At 36.8% G+C, this 16,459-nt stretch overlaps 1 protein-coding gene and 1 long non-coding RNA gene across 3 annotated transcripts in view; one reads left to right on the plus strand and one right to left on the minus strand.

Moving 5' to 3' along the window:
* Nucleotides 1-8,446: 8,446 nt before the first annotated feature.
* LOC309440458 overlaps nucleotides 8,447-16,459 on the minus strand; it is a 95,406-nt gene continuing 87,393 nt past the window's right edge. For both annotated transcript variants that reach the window (XR_014184209.1, XR_014184210.1), the window contains exons 3-4: nucleotides 10,406-10,532; nucleotides 8,447-8,469 (exon numbers count right to left, since the gene is read on the minus strand). This is a non-coding gene — a long non-coding RNA (uncharacterized lncRNA). The remainder of the gene's footprint in view (nucleotides 8,470-10,405; nucleotides 10,533-16,459) is intronic.
* RGS21 (regulator of G protein signaling 21) lies at nucleotides 9,263-11,994 on the plus strand. The gene is made up of 3 exons (XM_082054142.1): nucleotides 9,263-9,370; nucleotides 10,202-10,368; nucleotides 11,317-11,994. The coding sequence occupies exons 1-3, from the start codon at nucleotides 9,328-9,330 to the stop codon at nucleotides 11,518-11,520; spliced, it is 414 nt and encodes a 137-aa protein (XP_081910268.1). The 5' UTR covers nucleotides 9,263-9,327; the 3' UTR covers nucleotides 11,521-11,994.

Here is a 16,459-nt window from a genome sequence, read left to right on the forward strand (position 1 = left end):
AGATAATCTGCTGAGTCATTAGCACAAAGCTTTGTCTGCTGTTTCAATACTTGGGTCTAATTAGATGCTTTAAATTAGCTGAATTTTTACCTGCTATTAATATTTAATTTAAAGGAGATGAAAATACACTTATATGCATATCTTCTTCAGCTTTTGGGATTTGTTACTATGCAAAAGATAACTTTTTTTTTTTAACTGACAAGAAATAAGAAGTGAAATCTAAGATATATAATCTCAAAGAAAAAGATAGATCTCTGTCTTCCACTAATTTAGGCGATCAGTAATATGGCTCTTATGTGCCTTTACATGCTACAACTTATAAATGACTCACAAAAGGCAGATCATTTTTCTCTCCTTTTTGTCCCCAGCTGCTCAGCCTCCCTTAGTTAACTACTGCTTTCAATGCAGTTCCCTCTCCTTTCCACACATACTGAAAAAGACCTCAACTGGGAAAAAAAAAATGGTATAAGTGATTCATATGCTCATAAACTTATGCCTTGCTCAGATGCCTGTCCTAGATCCTGCTCTGTTTTTTGCATTTTAGTCAAATGCCTCAATCAAATGTCCTTTAAGCTCCTGTGGGGCTCTGTGCCAGAGATAAAAATATATTTCCTCTATAAACAATATAGCTTGCTTCTGGTTTTACTTTTTTCTTGCTAATGTCTTGTTGTCATCTCCCATTATTTGTAGTCTCAAAAGTTCCCTCTGGTTTTATACCAAAGCTTTTCTCTCTCTTCGCCTAACTGGCATCTGTTTGTGTAAACTCCTTGTAAGTCTCCTTACAAGAGATAATCCAAACACCAAGATTTATGATATAGCATCTATCTTTGCTTTCTCTATGAAACCAAATTAAAATTAACTAGTCTGAAATATAATCCTATGGAAGTCAATTTAGAGTTTTCAAACAGAACAGAACACTAAGCTAAAGCCTGACAAGGATAAGCTTGAACTGTTGTTTTTCCACCATGCAATTTACTTGTTCTTTAGAAACTCTTCACAACTTTCCAGTTTTACATTTTCTGCAGTTAATGCCACTCCAGTTTTTCCTTGAGGAATAGAGGGCTTCTAAGGGTTAAATCCTCATGTTGGGGACTCAGAAGGGACTCTCCTACCTCATACACATGCTTTGCCCACGTTACTTGGGTGTAGGCACACTGGAGAAGTCAGAAGTGTACTTCCAATAGTGCTTTACAAAAAGAGGCAACCAAGAACACATAGGTTTTCCCTTTCATTCAGTACCTGGCACTGCTTGGCTTGGGAGGGACCACCTGCAAGGCACTACTCAAGAGATGACTGATGGAAAGAATTATGGTTCAAGAGCATTCCGGGTTACAACACCTGCCTTTCGTATATTTTTATTGTGGTGCAATTTATACCTGTCTCCAAGGACAAGACCACAGTATGGTCCTAGATGTCTGCACTATATAGGCTTCTTATACCAACAGGAAGTTTTGTGAAGTCTGATGCTGTGTAAATAATAGTGTATTCATCCAGGACACAAGCTGTGCCAAACACTCTACTAGTTAGCGCTAAATGAGAATCTTCAAGGTTGCATATTGAGAATTGTTTCCAGTTCTCTTCTAATGTAGGTTTGTGTTTTTATGGTACTTGGAAATCCTGTATACAAGGAGCCCAGAATGCTGTAAAACATTTTGACAAATTGTTCTCGAAATCAAAACATTTTACCTGAAGGGCATACTTTGCTTGGGTGGAAAATAACAGCTCATTTTCTTATGCAAAACAGCTGTGTGGCATACTGAAGACACACAGAGCTATTTATATGGAAAGAAAAATATTTTTGCTAGTTGACCATGCTGTGCAATGCTATTGGAAGGTAGGCATTTACATAGGCCTGTGATTAAAATGTATTTGCATCCCATATGACAGGCATTTCCATGTTACTAGGATGCCAGCAGATTATCTTGGCTTCTCCCAACATAAGAAATTCAGGCAAGTCCTGTTTGCTTGAATTGCTTGGACCAGCAGAACATTAACTTTTTTTTCTGCTGAGGTCACACTATACAAAACAATACTATTCAAGCAAACCCAGATATGGGATGGATTTCACAGAGGCCAAATGCTGAAGGGCAATAACTTATTGAACCCGATCGAGGGGAAACACCAGCACAGCAAAACAGCTATTGGAGAGTGTGACCTTTTCTCAACATTGCACTTGGGTGAGTACAAGGTAACACTTTTAGGAACATACATAAATGAAAGTGATTTCTTGGGTTAATACATAAAGAGTTGGTTTATACTATCTATTGAGATTAGTATCTAGTTGAGATGTGGGTCAGAGAAACAAAAAATGGCATGCCTTATTCCCTAAACAGCCAATAGCTTTTCAAAAAGAAAGATAACTCAGTGAAACTAATGCCTAAAGGTAGCTAAACAATAAAAAAAAGAGTATCGTTAAAAAGTCAAGCGGTAAGCCTAAAATTCAGATTTAAATATTTAATAAATCAGTAGTCCTTAGCAAGTAATACTGGTAAATAAGGAAACATTCAATCAATAGACCCACATAATTCCCTTTCCTACAGTTCTAGCTTTCCTATGGCCTATCAAACACAGGGGACTCAGAACAAAAGTCCACAGCACAGTCAGCAGAGTTACGGATATGTTAATCCACAGGCTTCACAGATAAAGTTTTTAAAATACACTGAAATTAGCTGAGCAGATAAGGGCCTGAGCCACCACAAAAGCCCAGTCTGGGTTATTAGTAAACTGCAACTGCAGACATCAGCAGTGTCGGCTGGATCCAGATTTCCAAAAGGTTTATACATAATTCAACGTGCAATTTCCAGCCCATCTCTAGTACATGTTAATATTCCCTTTCGTTTGCTTGATATTGTTTACTATTAATAGCTAATAGATTTGCACAAGGAGCTGATGCTTCTGTTTAAATACTAAGATCACTGTTTCTCCTTACGAATTTTCAGTAAAATATTAGAGTTTCTTTCCAGAAGTTATTAAGTTCCAAGCAGAGGAAGTATATGACAATACTACCAGCTACTTTTTATGGGAAGAGGTGACTGCATAACTTCAATCAGTGTACTTGTGATATTTGTACTGGGATATTAATAACAATCCTATTATCTGCTGTGTGCCAGAAATACAATCAACTGAACAGAATATTACACTGGTGAAAATCCCTCATAACTTCTTTGTGTTTTTGTGAATTGTGATCAATACTCCATAAAACACAAGCAGCAATCGTATTGCATCATTTAGTTACTCTGTGCACTAGTCAGAATACTTCTGGGTTTTAGCATCCCTCTCTGGCTCCTAAAATGGCTTAAAAATTTATATCAGCATTGAAAATATTAAAGAGAAAGTCATGTCTGTATCATTCAGACATCAGGCAACTAGATAGAAATTTCTAAAAAAAAAAAAAAAAAAAAAAAAAAGTATCTGTTGCACTGTTTGGAACTCTTGTTTTAAATTAAAAATGTGTATGATAGATGATTAGGAAAAAAAATAGGCATAGATACTGTAATCCTTCCTCTCATAAATAGTCTCACAGGAGTTAATGGGACTATTCTATAACAAAAACTGTATTACCTTTTCAAAATCATAAAACTAGTCAATTTGCAATCACAGTTCTAAGGTGGGTGAACAGTAGAATCATCAGGATTAGACACAGGTTAAACATCGAGAAATAAATGGAATCAAAGAATGATGTGTTGCTTAACTTGTCATCTCGGTTCTCATAACTGGACTGATTTTACTGGCATTGCACTAAGAAAGCTGGACGAAATTTGCATCAGGCCTTTATCTGGAATTTTGTTATTTGGCTGAAAATTCAACACCTATTTTGAACCGCTTCTAAAGCTTGGCCACTTCTCAGTGAGAACTTAGGGTACATAAAAGTAAAGCCCCTTCCTAAAAATACCCAGACACAAAAATTGCATGTAGAGCTTTAAAGAACCTGCTGTTTGCTACCTAAGAAGGGTAAGACCAGAAAATCAGAAACCAGAACACTGGAAAAAAAGTGCTATTTCAGAAGTAAATAACAAAGAGACAGTCTCAGTGTTAGAAAATTCAAGTTGTAGCTATTTACATTCTGCCAGGCCAGAAACTCTCCAAATCAATATTATTTGGATTTTGTACTATGTTTATCCTCTTTTACCAAGGCTCAAACCTGGCACTGAATCAGTCGCCAAGTATTTAACGTAAATGCAGGTGCTGAAGGCTTTTTCTCCACCTGTAAGATGCTGAAATTTAACTAGCAGCAATGCATGGAAAGTTTTTGGTCGTGTCTGGCACAATGTTACACAGTCTGCCATATGCATTCTGTGGAAATAAGGGAAAAATAACTGATAAAGGGAACTAAGAAGCACTGCAGACAATTAGGATGATAATTCATATTTCTCTCCTATTATGACTTTCAGAAGCCAGTGGATGCAAAGGTAAGAAATTGCAGAAAGGATTCATATTTTGCTGCCAGGAATCTTTTTTTAGTATTATGTAGGACTGAAAGAGGTATATTGGTTCATAATTTCTAGTTTCCTATTATCAAAGGGAACCATTTATAATAATCTAATTCACAAATATACAAAGCTCTATCTTTGGAGTACAGAGGACAAAAATTCTACTGGGAGACAAAACATTTTTTCAGAAGCTTCCTTTTGATTTCCAGCCTAAATTTATTCACTGGATATTTATACACATTTTTTTCTTTTAACAATATGATCCTTAAGCTAAAATAATGTTTTTTTCCTCTGGTTACCCTTCTGTATTCAGAGAGCAATCATAGCTCCTCTTTGCTTTCATTTTACAGACAAACTGAAGTCTCTTATTTTTCTCCTGCAAGACAGTTTCATTCTCCCTATCATCCTAGTAACCTACCTCTATACCTGTTCCCATCCGATTTCAACTTTCTGGAGCCCTATTGACCAGATTCAGGTTTTTTGGTTTTTTTCTTGTGAAGTTCATCAAACAGTTTGGCCTGAAACTTACAGATCCACAAAAGCTGAGGATGAGGAACAACCCCCTAACATTGCTTAGGTCAAGATGTGGCATGTGGTGCTTGGCTTTTTCTTTTTCATCTTAGAACACAGACATATCTAAAATAAGAAAGGCTGTGTCCTCAGGCAGAAGGCAGCTTTGTGTGCGACCATATAGGAAAAATCAATTGGGACCTAAATTCTTGAGGCTGCACTACTTGGTGCAAAATATTTCAACTGAGAAGACAAAAATCCCTTATTCTGCAGCTTGGGACAGCTGGATCCCAGTTTCTGAATCACTGGAAGTTTATGTCAAGTGGAGACATTGAGAGGCTGGAAGCTGAGCAGGGTGAGATTTGGAGAGAGGCAAGGAGCCTGTCACTGGGCCGGCTTGTTCAGGGACAGCAGGCAACAGACAAAGAAAGAAAAGAATGATGTGATTATCAAGATCAAAAGACAAAATTACATGAAAATGTTTTCAGGGCAGAGTAATACAAGTAGAAGATGGTACCTCGAATGAAATATCAATAGTGAGATCATTCTTTGAGTGATCAGTAAATATTAAGTCAAATAATATTATCTGTGAGGAAGAGAAGCAGAATGAGTCTTATGCTGTCTATTTTATCCTGGTCTTTCACTTAACTTTTTTTCTGTTTGATAAGAAAGCTAGTAAATACTCAATTAGCAACCTGAACATTTGTTATATGTTTGATAAAAATTTATTACAGTTACTAAAACAAATTCTCTGCTGATTAATTTCATCAGCACACATCTCACAAAGTACTACATAATGCTACATTTAGTTTTCATTTGTGTTTTCAATACAGACTGACCATATTTGCAGTCCAGTTCCCTTTATGTATGTGTGCATGTATATGTACAGATACACAACATTTTTAAATTTTTGTTTAAACGTAATTTTGTGCAGTCCAGATACAAGCAAATTGACAGCTACAAAAAAGTCCCTTCCTTGTTAAAGATGACAATGCCACAACCTATTGTAACAGTAGCTACAGTTACCTAATATGGTCACACTATCATCTAATTTTTTTATAAATTTACAATTGGAAAATGCCATTACTGGTGATGCTGACAAAAAACTGGAATACAACTCTCAAACTAACCTGTATATTTCAGAGCAGGTTTTGACAGTCAAGCTCTCAGAGTCCCCTAAAGAATATATATATATATATATATATATATACACACACATATATATACACACATACATATATATATATACACACACACATACATATATATATACATATATATATATATATATTTAACAGAGGTCTAGGGTGTTTTTTTTCTAAATTAAAAACCAACCAACCAAAACAAACCCCAACCAACCAACCAAAAAACCACACAAACACAAAACCCTGTAATATTTTATACAGAACTGTTTGGTCCATTTATCATAATCCAGAGCCTTTGAGCTCCTAAAATAGCTATTTTTCAAGTTAGTATATACAGTGGCAGAAAGTCAATAGTCAGCATAATGATCTTTCCATAGGTGAGATTTCAGGAACCTATTGATCAGACAGACAAAAATGCAGCGAACCTCACATGAAAGGTCCCTTTGAAACACTCTCGTGATGGACGGGCACCTGATCAGCCTCCAGAATAAACAAATGCTCTAGTACCCACAGCCTGCAGGCAGAGCAGCCCTTGCGGGCAGGCGCTGTGCTTCAGCAGAGCCTTTTCCATCCTCTTTTTCCCCTCACTCCAATTTCCTACCCCCTGGTGTTGTCAGCAGCAGGACAACCTGCTCCACGTTTAGTTAGGATGAACTAATGTTCTCTCCTAACGCACAAGGGAGAAAGGAATTACACCCCTGAGTTTGCGTGACTGAAACCAGAGAGGCTGACTGAGAAAAACGTAACAAGGTGGATGGATGATGGCAGAGCGGTGGATGTGGTCTACCTTGACTTCAGTAAAGCCTTTGACACAGTCTCCCACAGCATCCTCACAGCTAAACTGAGGAGGTGTGGTCTAGACAATAGAGTAGTGAGGTGGGTTGCAAACTGGCTTAGGGAGAGAAGCCAGAGAGTGGTAGTCAATGGTGCGGAGTCTAGTTGGAGGCCAGTATCTAGTGGAGTGCCTCAGGGGTCAGTGCTGGGGCCAATATTATTCAATATATTCATTAACGACTTGGACGAGGGAATTGAGTGTACTATCAGCAAGTTTGCTGATGACACTAAGCTGGGAGGAGTGGCTGACACGCCGGAGGGCTGTGCTGCCATCCAGCGGGACCTGGACAGGCTGGAGAGTTGGGCGGGGAATAACCTGATGAAATTTAACAAGGGCAAGTGTAGAGTCCTGCACCTGGGCAGGAACAACCCCAGGTTCCAGTATAGGTTGGGAGATTACATATTAGAGAGCAGTGTAGGGGAAAGGGACCTGGGGGTCCTGGTGGACAACAGGATGACCATGAGCCAGCACTGTGCCCTTGTGGCCAGGAAGGCCAATGGCATCCTGGGGTGTATTAGAAGGGGGGTGGTTAGTAGATCGAGAGAGGTCCTCCTTCCCCTCTACTCCACCCTGGTGAGACCACATCTGGAATATTGTGTCCAGTTCTGGGCCCCTCAGTTCAAGAAGGACAGGGAACTGCTGGAGAGGGTCCAGCGTAGGGCAACGAAGATGATTAAGGGAGTGGAGCACCTCCCTTATGAAGAAAGGCTGAGGGAGCTGGGTCTCTTTAGTTTGCAGAAGAGGAGACTAAGGGGGGACCTTATTAATGTTTATAAATACATAAAGGGTGAGTGCCATGGGGATGGAGCCAGGCTCTTCTCGGTGGCAAACAATGATAGGACAAGGGGTAATGGGATCAAGCTGGAACACAAGAGGTTCCACTTAAATTTGAGAAGAAACTTCTTCTCAGTGAGGGTGACAGAGCACTGGAACAGGCTGCCCAGGGAAGTGGTGGAGTCTCCTTCTCTGGAGACATTCAAAACCCGCCTGGACATGTTCCTGTGCGACCTCACCTAGGTGTTCCTGCTCCAGCAGGGGGATTGGACTAGATGATCTTTTGAGGTCCCTTCCAATCCCAAACATACTGTGATACTGTGAAAAACCTTTCCATGCAGAACGACCAACCTCCACCAAAATTACATTGTGAGGCTTTTTAAATGGGAACACGGTCTGGTCAGAAAATAAGATTTCTCTTTCCATCAGACATCCTGGAATTTGTTTGGATTTTGCACCAAATGAGAGAGAAGATGCACAGAAATTATTCCAGAGCTGCCAAGATGTCAAGTGACTACTACATTCACATAGAATTTAAACTCAGTTTCAAATCCCCCCTGCCTACCATAACCTATACAAGATACATAACCAGAGGATTAGAAAGTTTGTTTCCCCTCTCATTGCACGGTTAATACATCTCTACTATTTGTATAAAATGTAGCAGTTTCAACAAAAACAACATGAGATAAAAATCTACTTAATTATTGCTTACCTCTCCAGGTATTCTTGCAGGTATTCTAGAGTTTACATGTCTCTTTATCTCCTTTTAAAAAACCTGTATCCAAAACAGGGCGGGGGGGGCGGGGGGAAGAAAAAAAAAAAAAAAAAAATCAATAACTCTGCTCTGGCCTTCCACTTTAAACTGTTTTATTTTGAGATCTTTCACAATGCAAAATGCTACTAAAACATTCTTCATTCCATCTACGTTTTTATGTTTAAAAAATAAATATGCATTAATTTTACTAAAATTTATCATAAGATAAAATCTTGTACTGAGTCAGTTCTGGGTACGTAATAGAGTATCAGCTCAACAAAATCCTTCATATTTTACAACCTGTCCATAGAGTTCACATGAAGAAATTATTAACATTTGAAATTTCTAGCTCAAAAAATTTTGGATGAGGAAATTCTTAAGATTTGATTTTTTTTTCCAAAATTTTCTGAAAAAAAAAAACCCTATTTCAATAAAATTTCAGTTACAAACCACTAAACTGAGGTTTGTTGAAGAATTATGCTCCTTATTCTCGAAAAGAAATTCAGTACATACTCTAGGACATTAATATCCCTCCTCTGCTTCTGTTATAGTTCAATGAATTGCAAGCACTGCTGCTGTCTCCTGGATGAATAATCAAGTTGCCAACGTCGAATAATGTTGTACTTTATGAGTCTATGTTGTTCTCTACACTCAAAAAAGTTTTGGTTTTTTTTAAAATAAATAATAAAAAAAAAAAGAAGCGCCACACTTTTTGTTGACGTTCTGTTATTTGGTGCATGGGGTAGTGTGAATTACTCACCTGCTCCTCAAGGAGACAGCCAAATACTAGAGTAGCTACCATAGAGTGCACAGGCCAGAGGTCACCATGTTATTTTCAAGGACAGATGTTGTTTCCACAGGTCAGATGCTGAGGAAACAATGGCCTGGTCCATGTCTGTGGATACAGTACTAGCTAATAAAGGTAAGAATTACACAAAAAATTACATTTTCAAGAACATGTGTTGACCCAGTTCACAAACACTGCTGTCAGGTTTTCACACCGCTTTGCGATCCAACTCACACGTGCTTAAAACCAGAGCAGCGTTGCTGCTAAAGGCACGGGAGCTGCTGTGCTGGAAAGCAGAGGAGCCACGGTTCTTCTGGCTGCAAACACAATAGAGCTTCTGGCCAACGCTTCAGGAACATTTAAGAAGGCAGAAGTGCTCTGAAAGAGTTTAATTTTATTAAGATAATGGTTGTTAAACTCTCTGTGCAATAGTTCTGTTTTTCCTATTTTTTTTTTTTAAATAAAAACAACCAGAAACCTTTTCTTAGGTATTCTTGTTACAAAGAAATATATATATTGTGATTATTTCTAAACCACCCAAAGTCACTCCTCTAAGAGATCCCATTCCTACTGACGTTAAGCCCTAAACCACATGGAACTGTTAAAAATTTCCTTGCAGCATTTTCCTGCTGGAACTCTGCAGCCGGGACCGTGTGGTGTCTCTGCGCTGCTTCTGCACAGTATTAATTTGATTGACACAACTAAATTTGGGTGCTGTCAGTTGTCTTTTCTAACAGCTCGTGATATGGATTAATTTTAAAATAAATTCTTCCAAACAAGCCTTTCTTTGGTTTTGTTTGTTTTCTCTTAAAAGTGAATAAAAGTTGAACAAAGTAGTAACAAAGGGTCCTTCTCTCCACTTAAGTCTTAATAATTCCACTGTGTATTCTGCATATATACATACACATAGTCTGCATTGTTTTTTCAAATTTTCCTCCACCCATGATCTCATGCATTTTTCCCCAGATGGCGTGGAAGCTTTTAGGACATTTTTGAAGTCAGAATTCAGTGAGGAGAACGTGGAGTTCTGGCTGGCTTGTGAGGACTTCAAGAAAACCAAGTGCCCCACTAAGATCGCATTAAAAGCCCAAAAGATTTATTCTGACTTTATACAAGCTGATGCTCCGAAGGAGGTAAACAGGTGGTTTTATGTATACTTTGGGTACTCACTGAGAACGGGAATCAACGGGAAAATTCAGACCCAAATTTCCTGAAATGACAAAAAGTGCAATTCAATGTGTCTGTGCTTCCATTTTCATGTCAATTATTTACCAGGTGGAAAACACTGCATGGAACTCTGTGAGGGAAGCAAACACATCTTATGGTTAAATACAGTACTCTAAGTACATTCTTTATATAGGTCATGGGTTTATCTCACCTTCTGAAATTTCGAAGAAAATAGATGTCCAATATAATTTGTTTTCCTTAACCATTTTTATAATGCAATAAGCATCATTTCCTCCATATATGAGGTAACAGTATATTGGAATGTTAATGGCTGTATTTGTTCTTTTGCCATGAATATCAAAATGCAAACTAAAGTCGCAAAAATTTCCATTGCAGCATTCAATTTTATAAATATTTTTTAAATGCTTACAGTGAAGAAACAAATGGCTAATTAATGACTTTTATGCTGATGGTTTTGCCCTTGACAGTGAGAGTACTTTGAATGTCCCCATGTTTTACATATGACTGAAATCAATTTTATTAAAACAAAAAAAATCCTTACAAAATAGATAGGGCCAAAACCTAAAACAATGCCAAGTATCTTCATCTCTAATTTACTCTTTGGTAATTGGTACTTCATGGGATTTGCTTGGGCAAAAAGACAATCGAAGCAAGTTTTTTGTTGTTGTTGTTTGTTTGTTTTTTGTTTGTTTTTTCAGCAATGCCATCTTTTTAAGAGGCAAAAAAATATTAAAATTCAGTATGCCAGAAAATGATGAGATAACTTTCATTCTTATTTGCATCAGCCAGGGTATTTGGAAAGAAATTCAAATGCTGATTGTGTCCTGTACACGAGCAGACCTCAGCTTTCCAAACAATCAGACATTAATTTTATGCCTCCTTTCTTCTTACAGATTAATATTGACTTCCACACCAAAAACCACATCACTCAGAATATGTCTGAGCCCACCCTCAGCTGCTTTGATGATGCTCAGAGGTTAATCTATAGTCTGATGGCAAAGGACTCTTTTCCCAGGTTTTTAAGGTCAGAAGAGTACAAGGAACTAGTAAAGAAGCAACAGAATGGAAAACAGAAGAGATGGCTCCCATTTTTGTAAGAAAACAAATGTCAAAGACCTGAGGGATTATTAACTTGTAAATGTCTCATATTGCAAAACTCAGTACAAATAATATTAAAGTGATTGCACAAACCAGATCTAAGAATTACCTTTGCCAGCTTGTTTTTAAATATAATATGCACTTGATAATTTCTAATAAAGTTGGTGGATAAATATTTAAGAAACAGGATGGAACATGCTAAGACATTTGAGCTACCTTTTTAGCAAAGTAGTTGGACATGGATAATTTTTCCAGTGCATGCTTTATTTGTCAAACTGTTTTCACGTTTTTAAGCAGAATGTTGTGGTTTTCTGGTTTGCTGTTGTTTTTTCTTTAGAGGTATGGCCTCAAAACCAAATTGCTTTCAGGGAACTTGAATACATTTACTCATTAATTCATCATCTTGTTTGTAATAAAAATTAAAATTCTCTTTTAAGCATGTTTTATACCAATTCAAAACAGGAGAAGCAGAAATACACTAGATAACATACTATGATAATATTTAATAAATAGGCAGCTGCTTTCTAACAAATGTTCCTGGCATTCAGAGCAAAATAATTTTTCATAATACAACTCTCTTCAATATGACTGTCTTCAATTTTCTTTGTGTTTAATTCATTTAAATATTTATTTAAAAGTATCATTTATTAATTGTGTAGGCATTTTGGAAAAAAAATTAGTAAATCTTCCTTTATACATTTTCAATTAATAATTAATTTTCCTTGCTTTTCCAAATGTATCAGTGATACTGTCCCCATGTGCTCATGAAGAAGTAATATAAATAATTATTAACATTTTTCAATTAAATATAGATAAGTGGAAAAGTAGGCATCAGAGAAGCAGTTTTAGGCAAGCAAGCATGTAAATCAGGTTTCAGTCATGGTGTTATTTTTCAAACAAGCAAGATACGACAGGACTCTACTGCAATCTTCAGGTGTCTCCAAATACACACACTTACTTATTGCTATTAGAGGATTTATTGTATATATTTAGGCAAAGAAGGAAACTGTGGCATACTACTGAAAAAAAAATATTTTAAACCATATGGAGCAGGAAGAATCTTTACCATGGAAGAGAAAAAAATAACAGAAAGCCCAAATACCCTGCCTTCGGTTATGTAGTTATGTTAATGTCCTGCCACAGCTTATATGTAGGTAGGTAGGGTATAAAATATATATTTTTTGATACTCATCAGCTATTCTATCACCTAGTTTTTCTTCTTGACATCTGCATTTCTTTTTCTTTTCTCTCTTACCCAGCACTAATGGTTAACAGAGAAATGAACACATTGGCTGAGGCTGAGCTACAAGGAGGATGTGGGTTTGTTTTGCAGCCCCACAGCTGCCATTCATTTTGCAATGATGTTTCAGTGGAAAATTGCAACTTCCTCCTGCAGCACAGCCGCGATGTCCTATCTGCACCAGGGGATTTCTGCTGGTTAAAGTCACGGTAAACTAAGCAATCAGGGTTGCTGAAATTATATCACTCAAAAATGTAGCCACTCATTTTCCTTTCTTACAAATCCAATTCTCGTTTTCAGAAGAGAAAATTCCCACATGTAGGAAGAAGCAGGATCATGTCACCTTTCTTAGTAGGGCAAGTAGAAAACGAAGAAGTTCTGCTCTACCAGTTGTTTGGGACCTAAGGATAAAAAAATACCCTGAAAATAGATGTGCGATTGTGAAATCTCACAACTCTCTGTGCTCCTTTAAAACTTGCACACTTCTGACTTCACCCCATTACAAAGAGAGCTAGAAAGTCACAAGAGAGGTGGCTGCCAGTGATCTACAACTCCTGGTTGAAAACACAGCATATGGAGAAGTTAAAAATCTATATAAAACAGTCAAACTTGATTAAAATAATGCGTACTATTATTCTGGTAACTATAGCAAAACAAAAGCAGGAAGCATCATGCCCATATGATGGCTGGCTGATTCTCTATGATCAACAGCATCATTATTGTCAAAAGAGTAGATAATTCCTAACATTTTAGCAGTTGACACTCATTTCAATAATTACATAATAAAGCACCATGATTGGTTTTAACACATTTTCAATTCATTTAGAATGCTTTAAGGGAAATGTACAGTAGTTGCACTTTTAGGGGTTATCACAGACTGAAGTGTGAAGTAACATTACTAATCCTTCCATAACGCGCAAATTAAAAGTATGCTAGTTTTAATTAACTAATAAAGTTAAACGTTTGTTCTTGATCAAGCCTTCCAACATTTTTAATCTGTTTCAGATGCTTAAATATGAGATGAAACTTCACAAGGTTTAGATAAGTAATCACTATGATTCAAATATATCAAAAAATAATTGGAGGCACATTCACAATTAATTTTTAAAACCCTCAAAAAGCTATCTGGCTGTATCATATGAAATTAAAGAAAAGAATCTACAGCATGTTGAAATATTTTGGAGTTTTACAATCAAATTTCTGAAAGCTTCTATAATATAGCTTACTATTAAAGATCTATTTCAGGAAGTATTTAAAAACACACAGATGTGAAAGATGGGAGCCAGTTTTCGTTATTTCTCTTTATTTTCCAGGTCTAAACCTCATGCCTCATACTTCTACAGCACCAAAAAAAGGTCACAGCCAGGCATCTGAGCTCTGATAATTTGATACAGGAAAAGCAGCCAGGCACTGAAGAGGGATTTAGAAGATTTAGACTGAACTTTGCCAAAATCTCAAAGTTTTACCGAGGACGGCCAGCATGAGCTTGGCCCAAACCTGTTGGATAGCAGTTATGAAACTGAGAAGTTACTTTCATCTTCCATCAAAATGTAGCATATTTATGGCCTTTAATATCTGGGGGCACACAGACACTGCAGGAAAGCAGAAGCTATGTTCAGGCTTCAGAGCAAAGTCATTTGATATCAGAGTAAGATCTTCATTGTCAAAGCCCCTAAAGTTCGAAAAAAAATGGATATGAATTTTGTGGAGAAAGGTCACAACTACCCTTATAAGTTTGTACATCACTTGTTCTTCTGGAACCTCAAGCCCTAACACATTATCAGAATTATTTGTCCTAATTAAAGTTCTGGGTTACAACTGGAAAAGAAAACTACAGTGTTGTTAATACTGAATATTACAAGTTCAATAACTATCTTACAGAAGATACAATGGAAATTTTAGGGGGGTTTTGGTGTTTCTGGTTTGGGTTTTTTGTTTTGTTTTGGGTTTTGTTTTGTTGTTGGTTTGTGGTGGGTTTTTTTTGTTTGTTTGTTTTTCTTGTTTGTTTAGGTTATTTTTTTTTGCTAGCCCATAAATAGAAAGAGGAAGAAAATAGTGTTGTAGCTAATTACAAGGCACTCATAAAAGGCCGCATTAGAAACCATGTCTGCTCTCCAAGCCCCACACTTGCTTTCACTGCAAAATAAAAAACGGCTATTTAGGTTTTTTTTCCTCTCTGTTTACAAACCCAAGCCAGGCAAAAATCTCAATTCAGAGGAGATTTTTTTTTCCTTTAAGTACTCAGTCTCTTTCAGCACACAGAAAAAGTAGATTTACAAAAATAATCCCACTCAATGGAAATGGCAGAAATAAATGCAAAGTGGACACCATATTTCTAAAAAAACCAAACAAAAAAACCAAATGAAATTCCTGCATGCAGTGCCAATCCTAAAGCTCCAACAGCATCTAGATGGACAGACCCCATCAGAGCCATCATGCTCACATTATGCCAGGACTGTACCAGAATTAAAGTTAAAGGCAAAATAATAAATAAATATATAATATATGTATACATTTTGTATGCATGTAGATATAAATATTAAAAAAGCATATACATAAATATTATAAATACATAATTAGTTCTCAACACAGGTGTGATATCAGAATTGTTCTGAAGCACAGGATCCCAAATTATAGGCAGCCAGTTATATTTCCAGTGGCAGACAGGATTTTGCAAGGCTCTTACCCATGTTTTATCGAAAGTTTGTTAAATTCAGCATGCTTCTGTAAGTGTTTGACACAAAGACTCCATATTTTCCGTTTTGTCAGAAAATTCTCTAACTCTCTAATACCAAAATGCACTTGAACAGACACACAATCACAGGCTTTGCACAAGAACCTCCTAGTCTTTTGTTATGATCTTGATCCAAACCAAAAAGTTCAGGACACAGAATCCCTCAAGCAGTGTCTGCCATCATGCTAAGAACCTACATAGCTTGAGAAGAGCTGCGCACCCATTAACCCACACTGAATAACGGTTTTGCTCGTGTACCCAAATATGTAAGTCCAATATTCACCTCTGATTACAGAGTTGTCTGAATGACAACTGCACTTTGTATTGCTGGTGGAACTTTAAAGCACATTGTAGATCTGAAAAATGAAGCATACTTTCTACCTTCCAGTACACTGAAAAACAAAGGAGGAAGAGGGGGGAACCACAAACAAACAAAAACACAACATGAAAAGAGGCATTGTCTCATTTGTCAACACTGGTTAAAGGTCTTGCATAGACCAAGAAGCAGCCCATGTTTGTTAAGGAAAAATGAAATAGAATAATGAAAACCAGATCTTCATGCACTTTCACCTTCATTCCATTTGATACTGCAATTTTGAAAAAACTTAATTTGAAATACTCATTTAGTAACAGAAACAATTTTGAAGAACTGATAAATGAAACTAAAATTATCACTAAAACTTCTAAACATTCTTAAGCTGTACGTTTTAGAAAACACCTTCCAGAAAAGTTTATTTTCTATTTTTTCCAAGCTTTTCAACTTCTATAATATTAGGCCTTGGAAATTAGATTCAATGTATTCCTACACAATTCAGAGGAGACCTGGGATACTTTGATCTTTAGTGAGGAAAATGAGACTATACCAGAGCAAATTATTCTGTGCCTTTTTTTTTTTTTATATTGTTGCTATGGTTTCTAGCTGTCATGTTATCATTTGTCTGTCCTAAATGATATATTACCTTCT

This window comes from Streptopelia decaocto (assembly GCF_964273445.1).
Source record: "Streptopelia decaocto genome assembly, chromosome: 5".
In the NCBI taxonomy this organism is placed as follows: Eukaryota; Metazoa; Chordata; class Aves; order Columbiformes; family Columbidae; genus Streptopelia; species Streptopelia decaocto.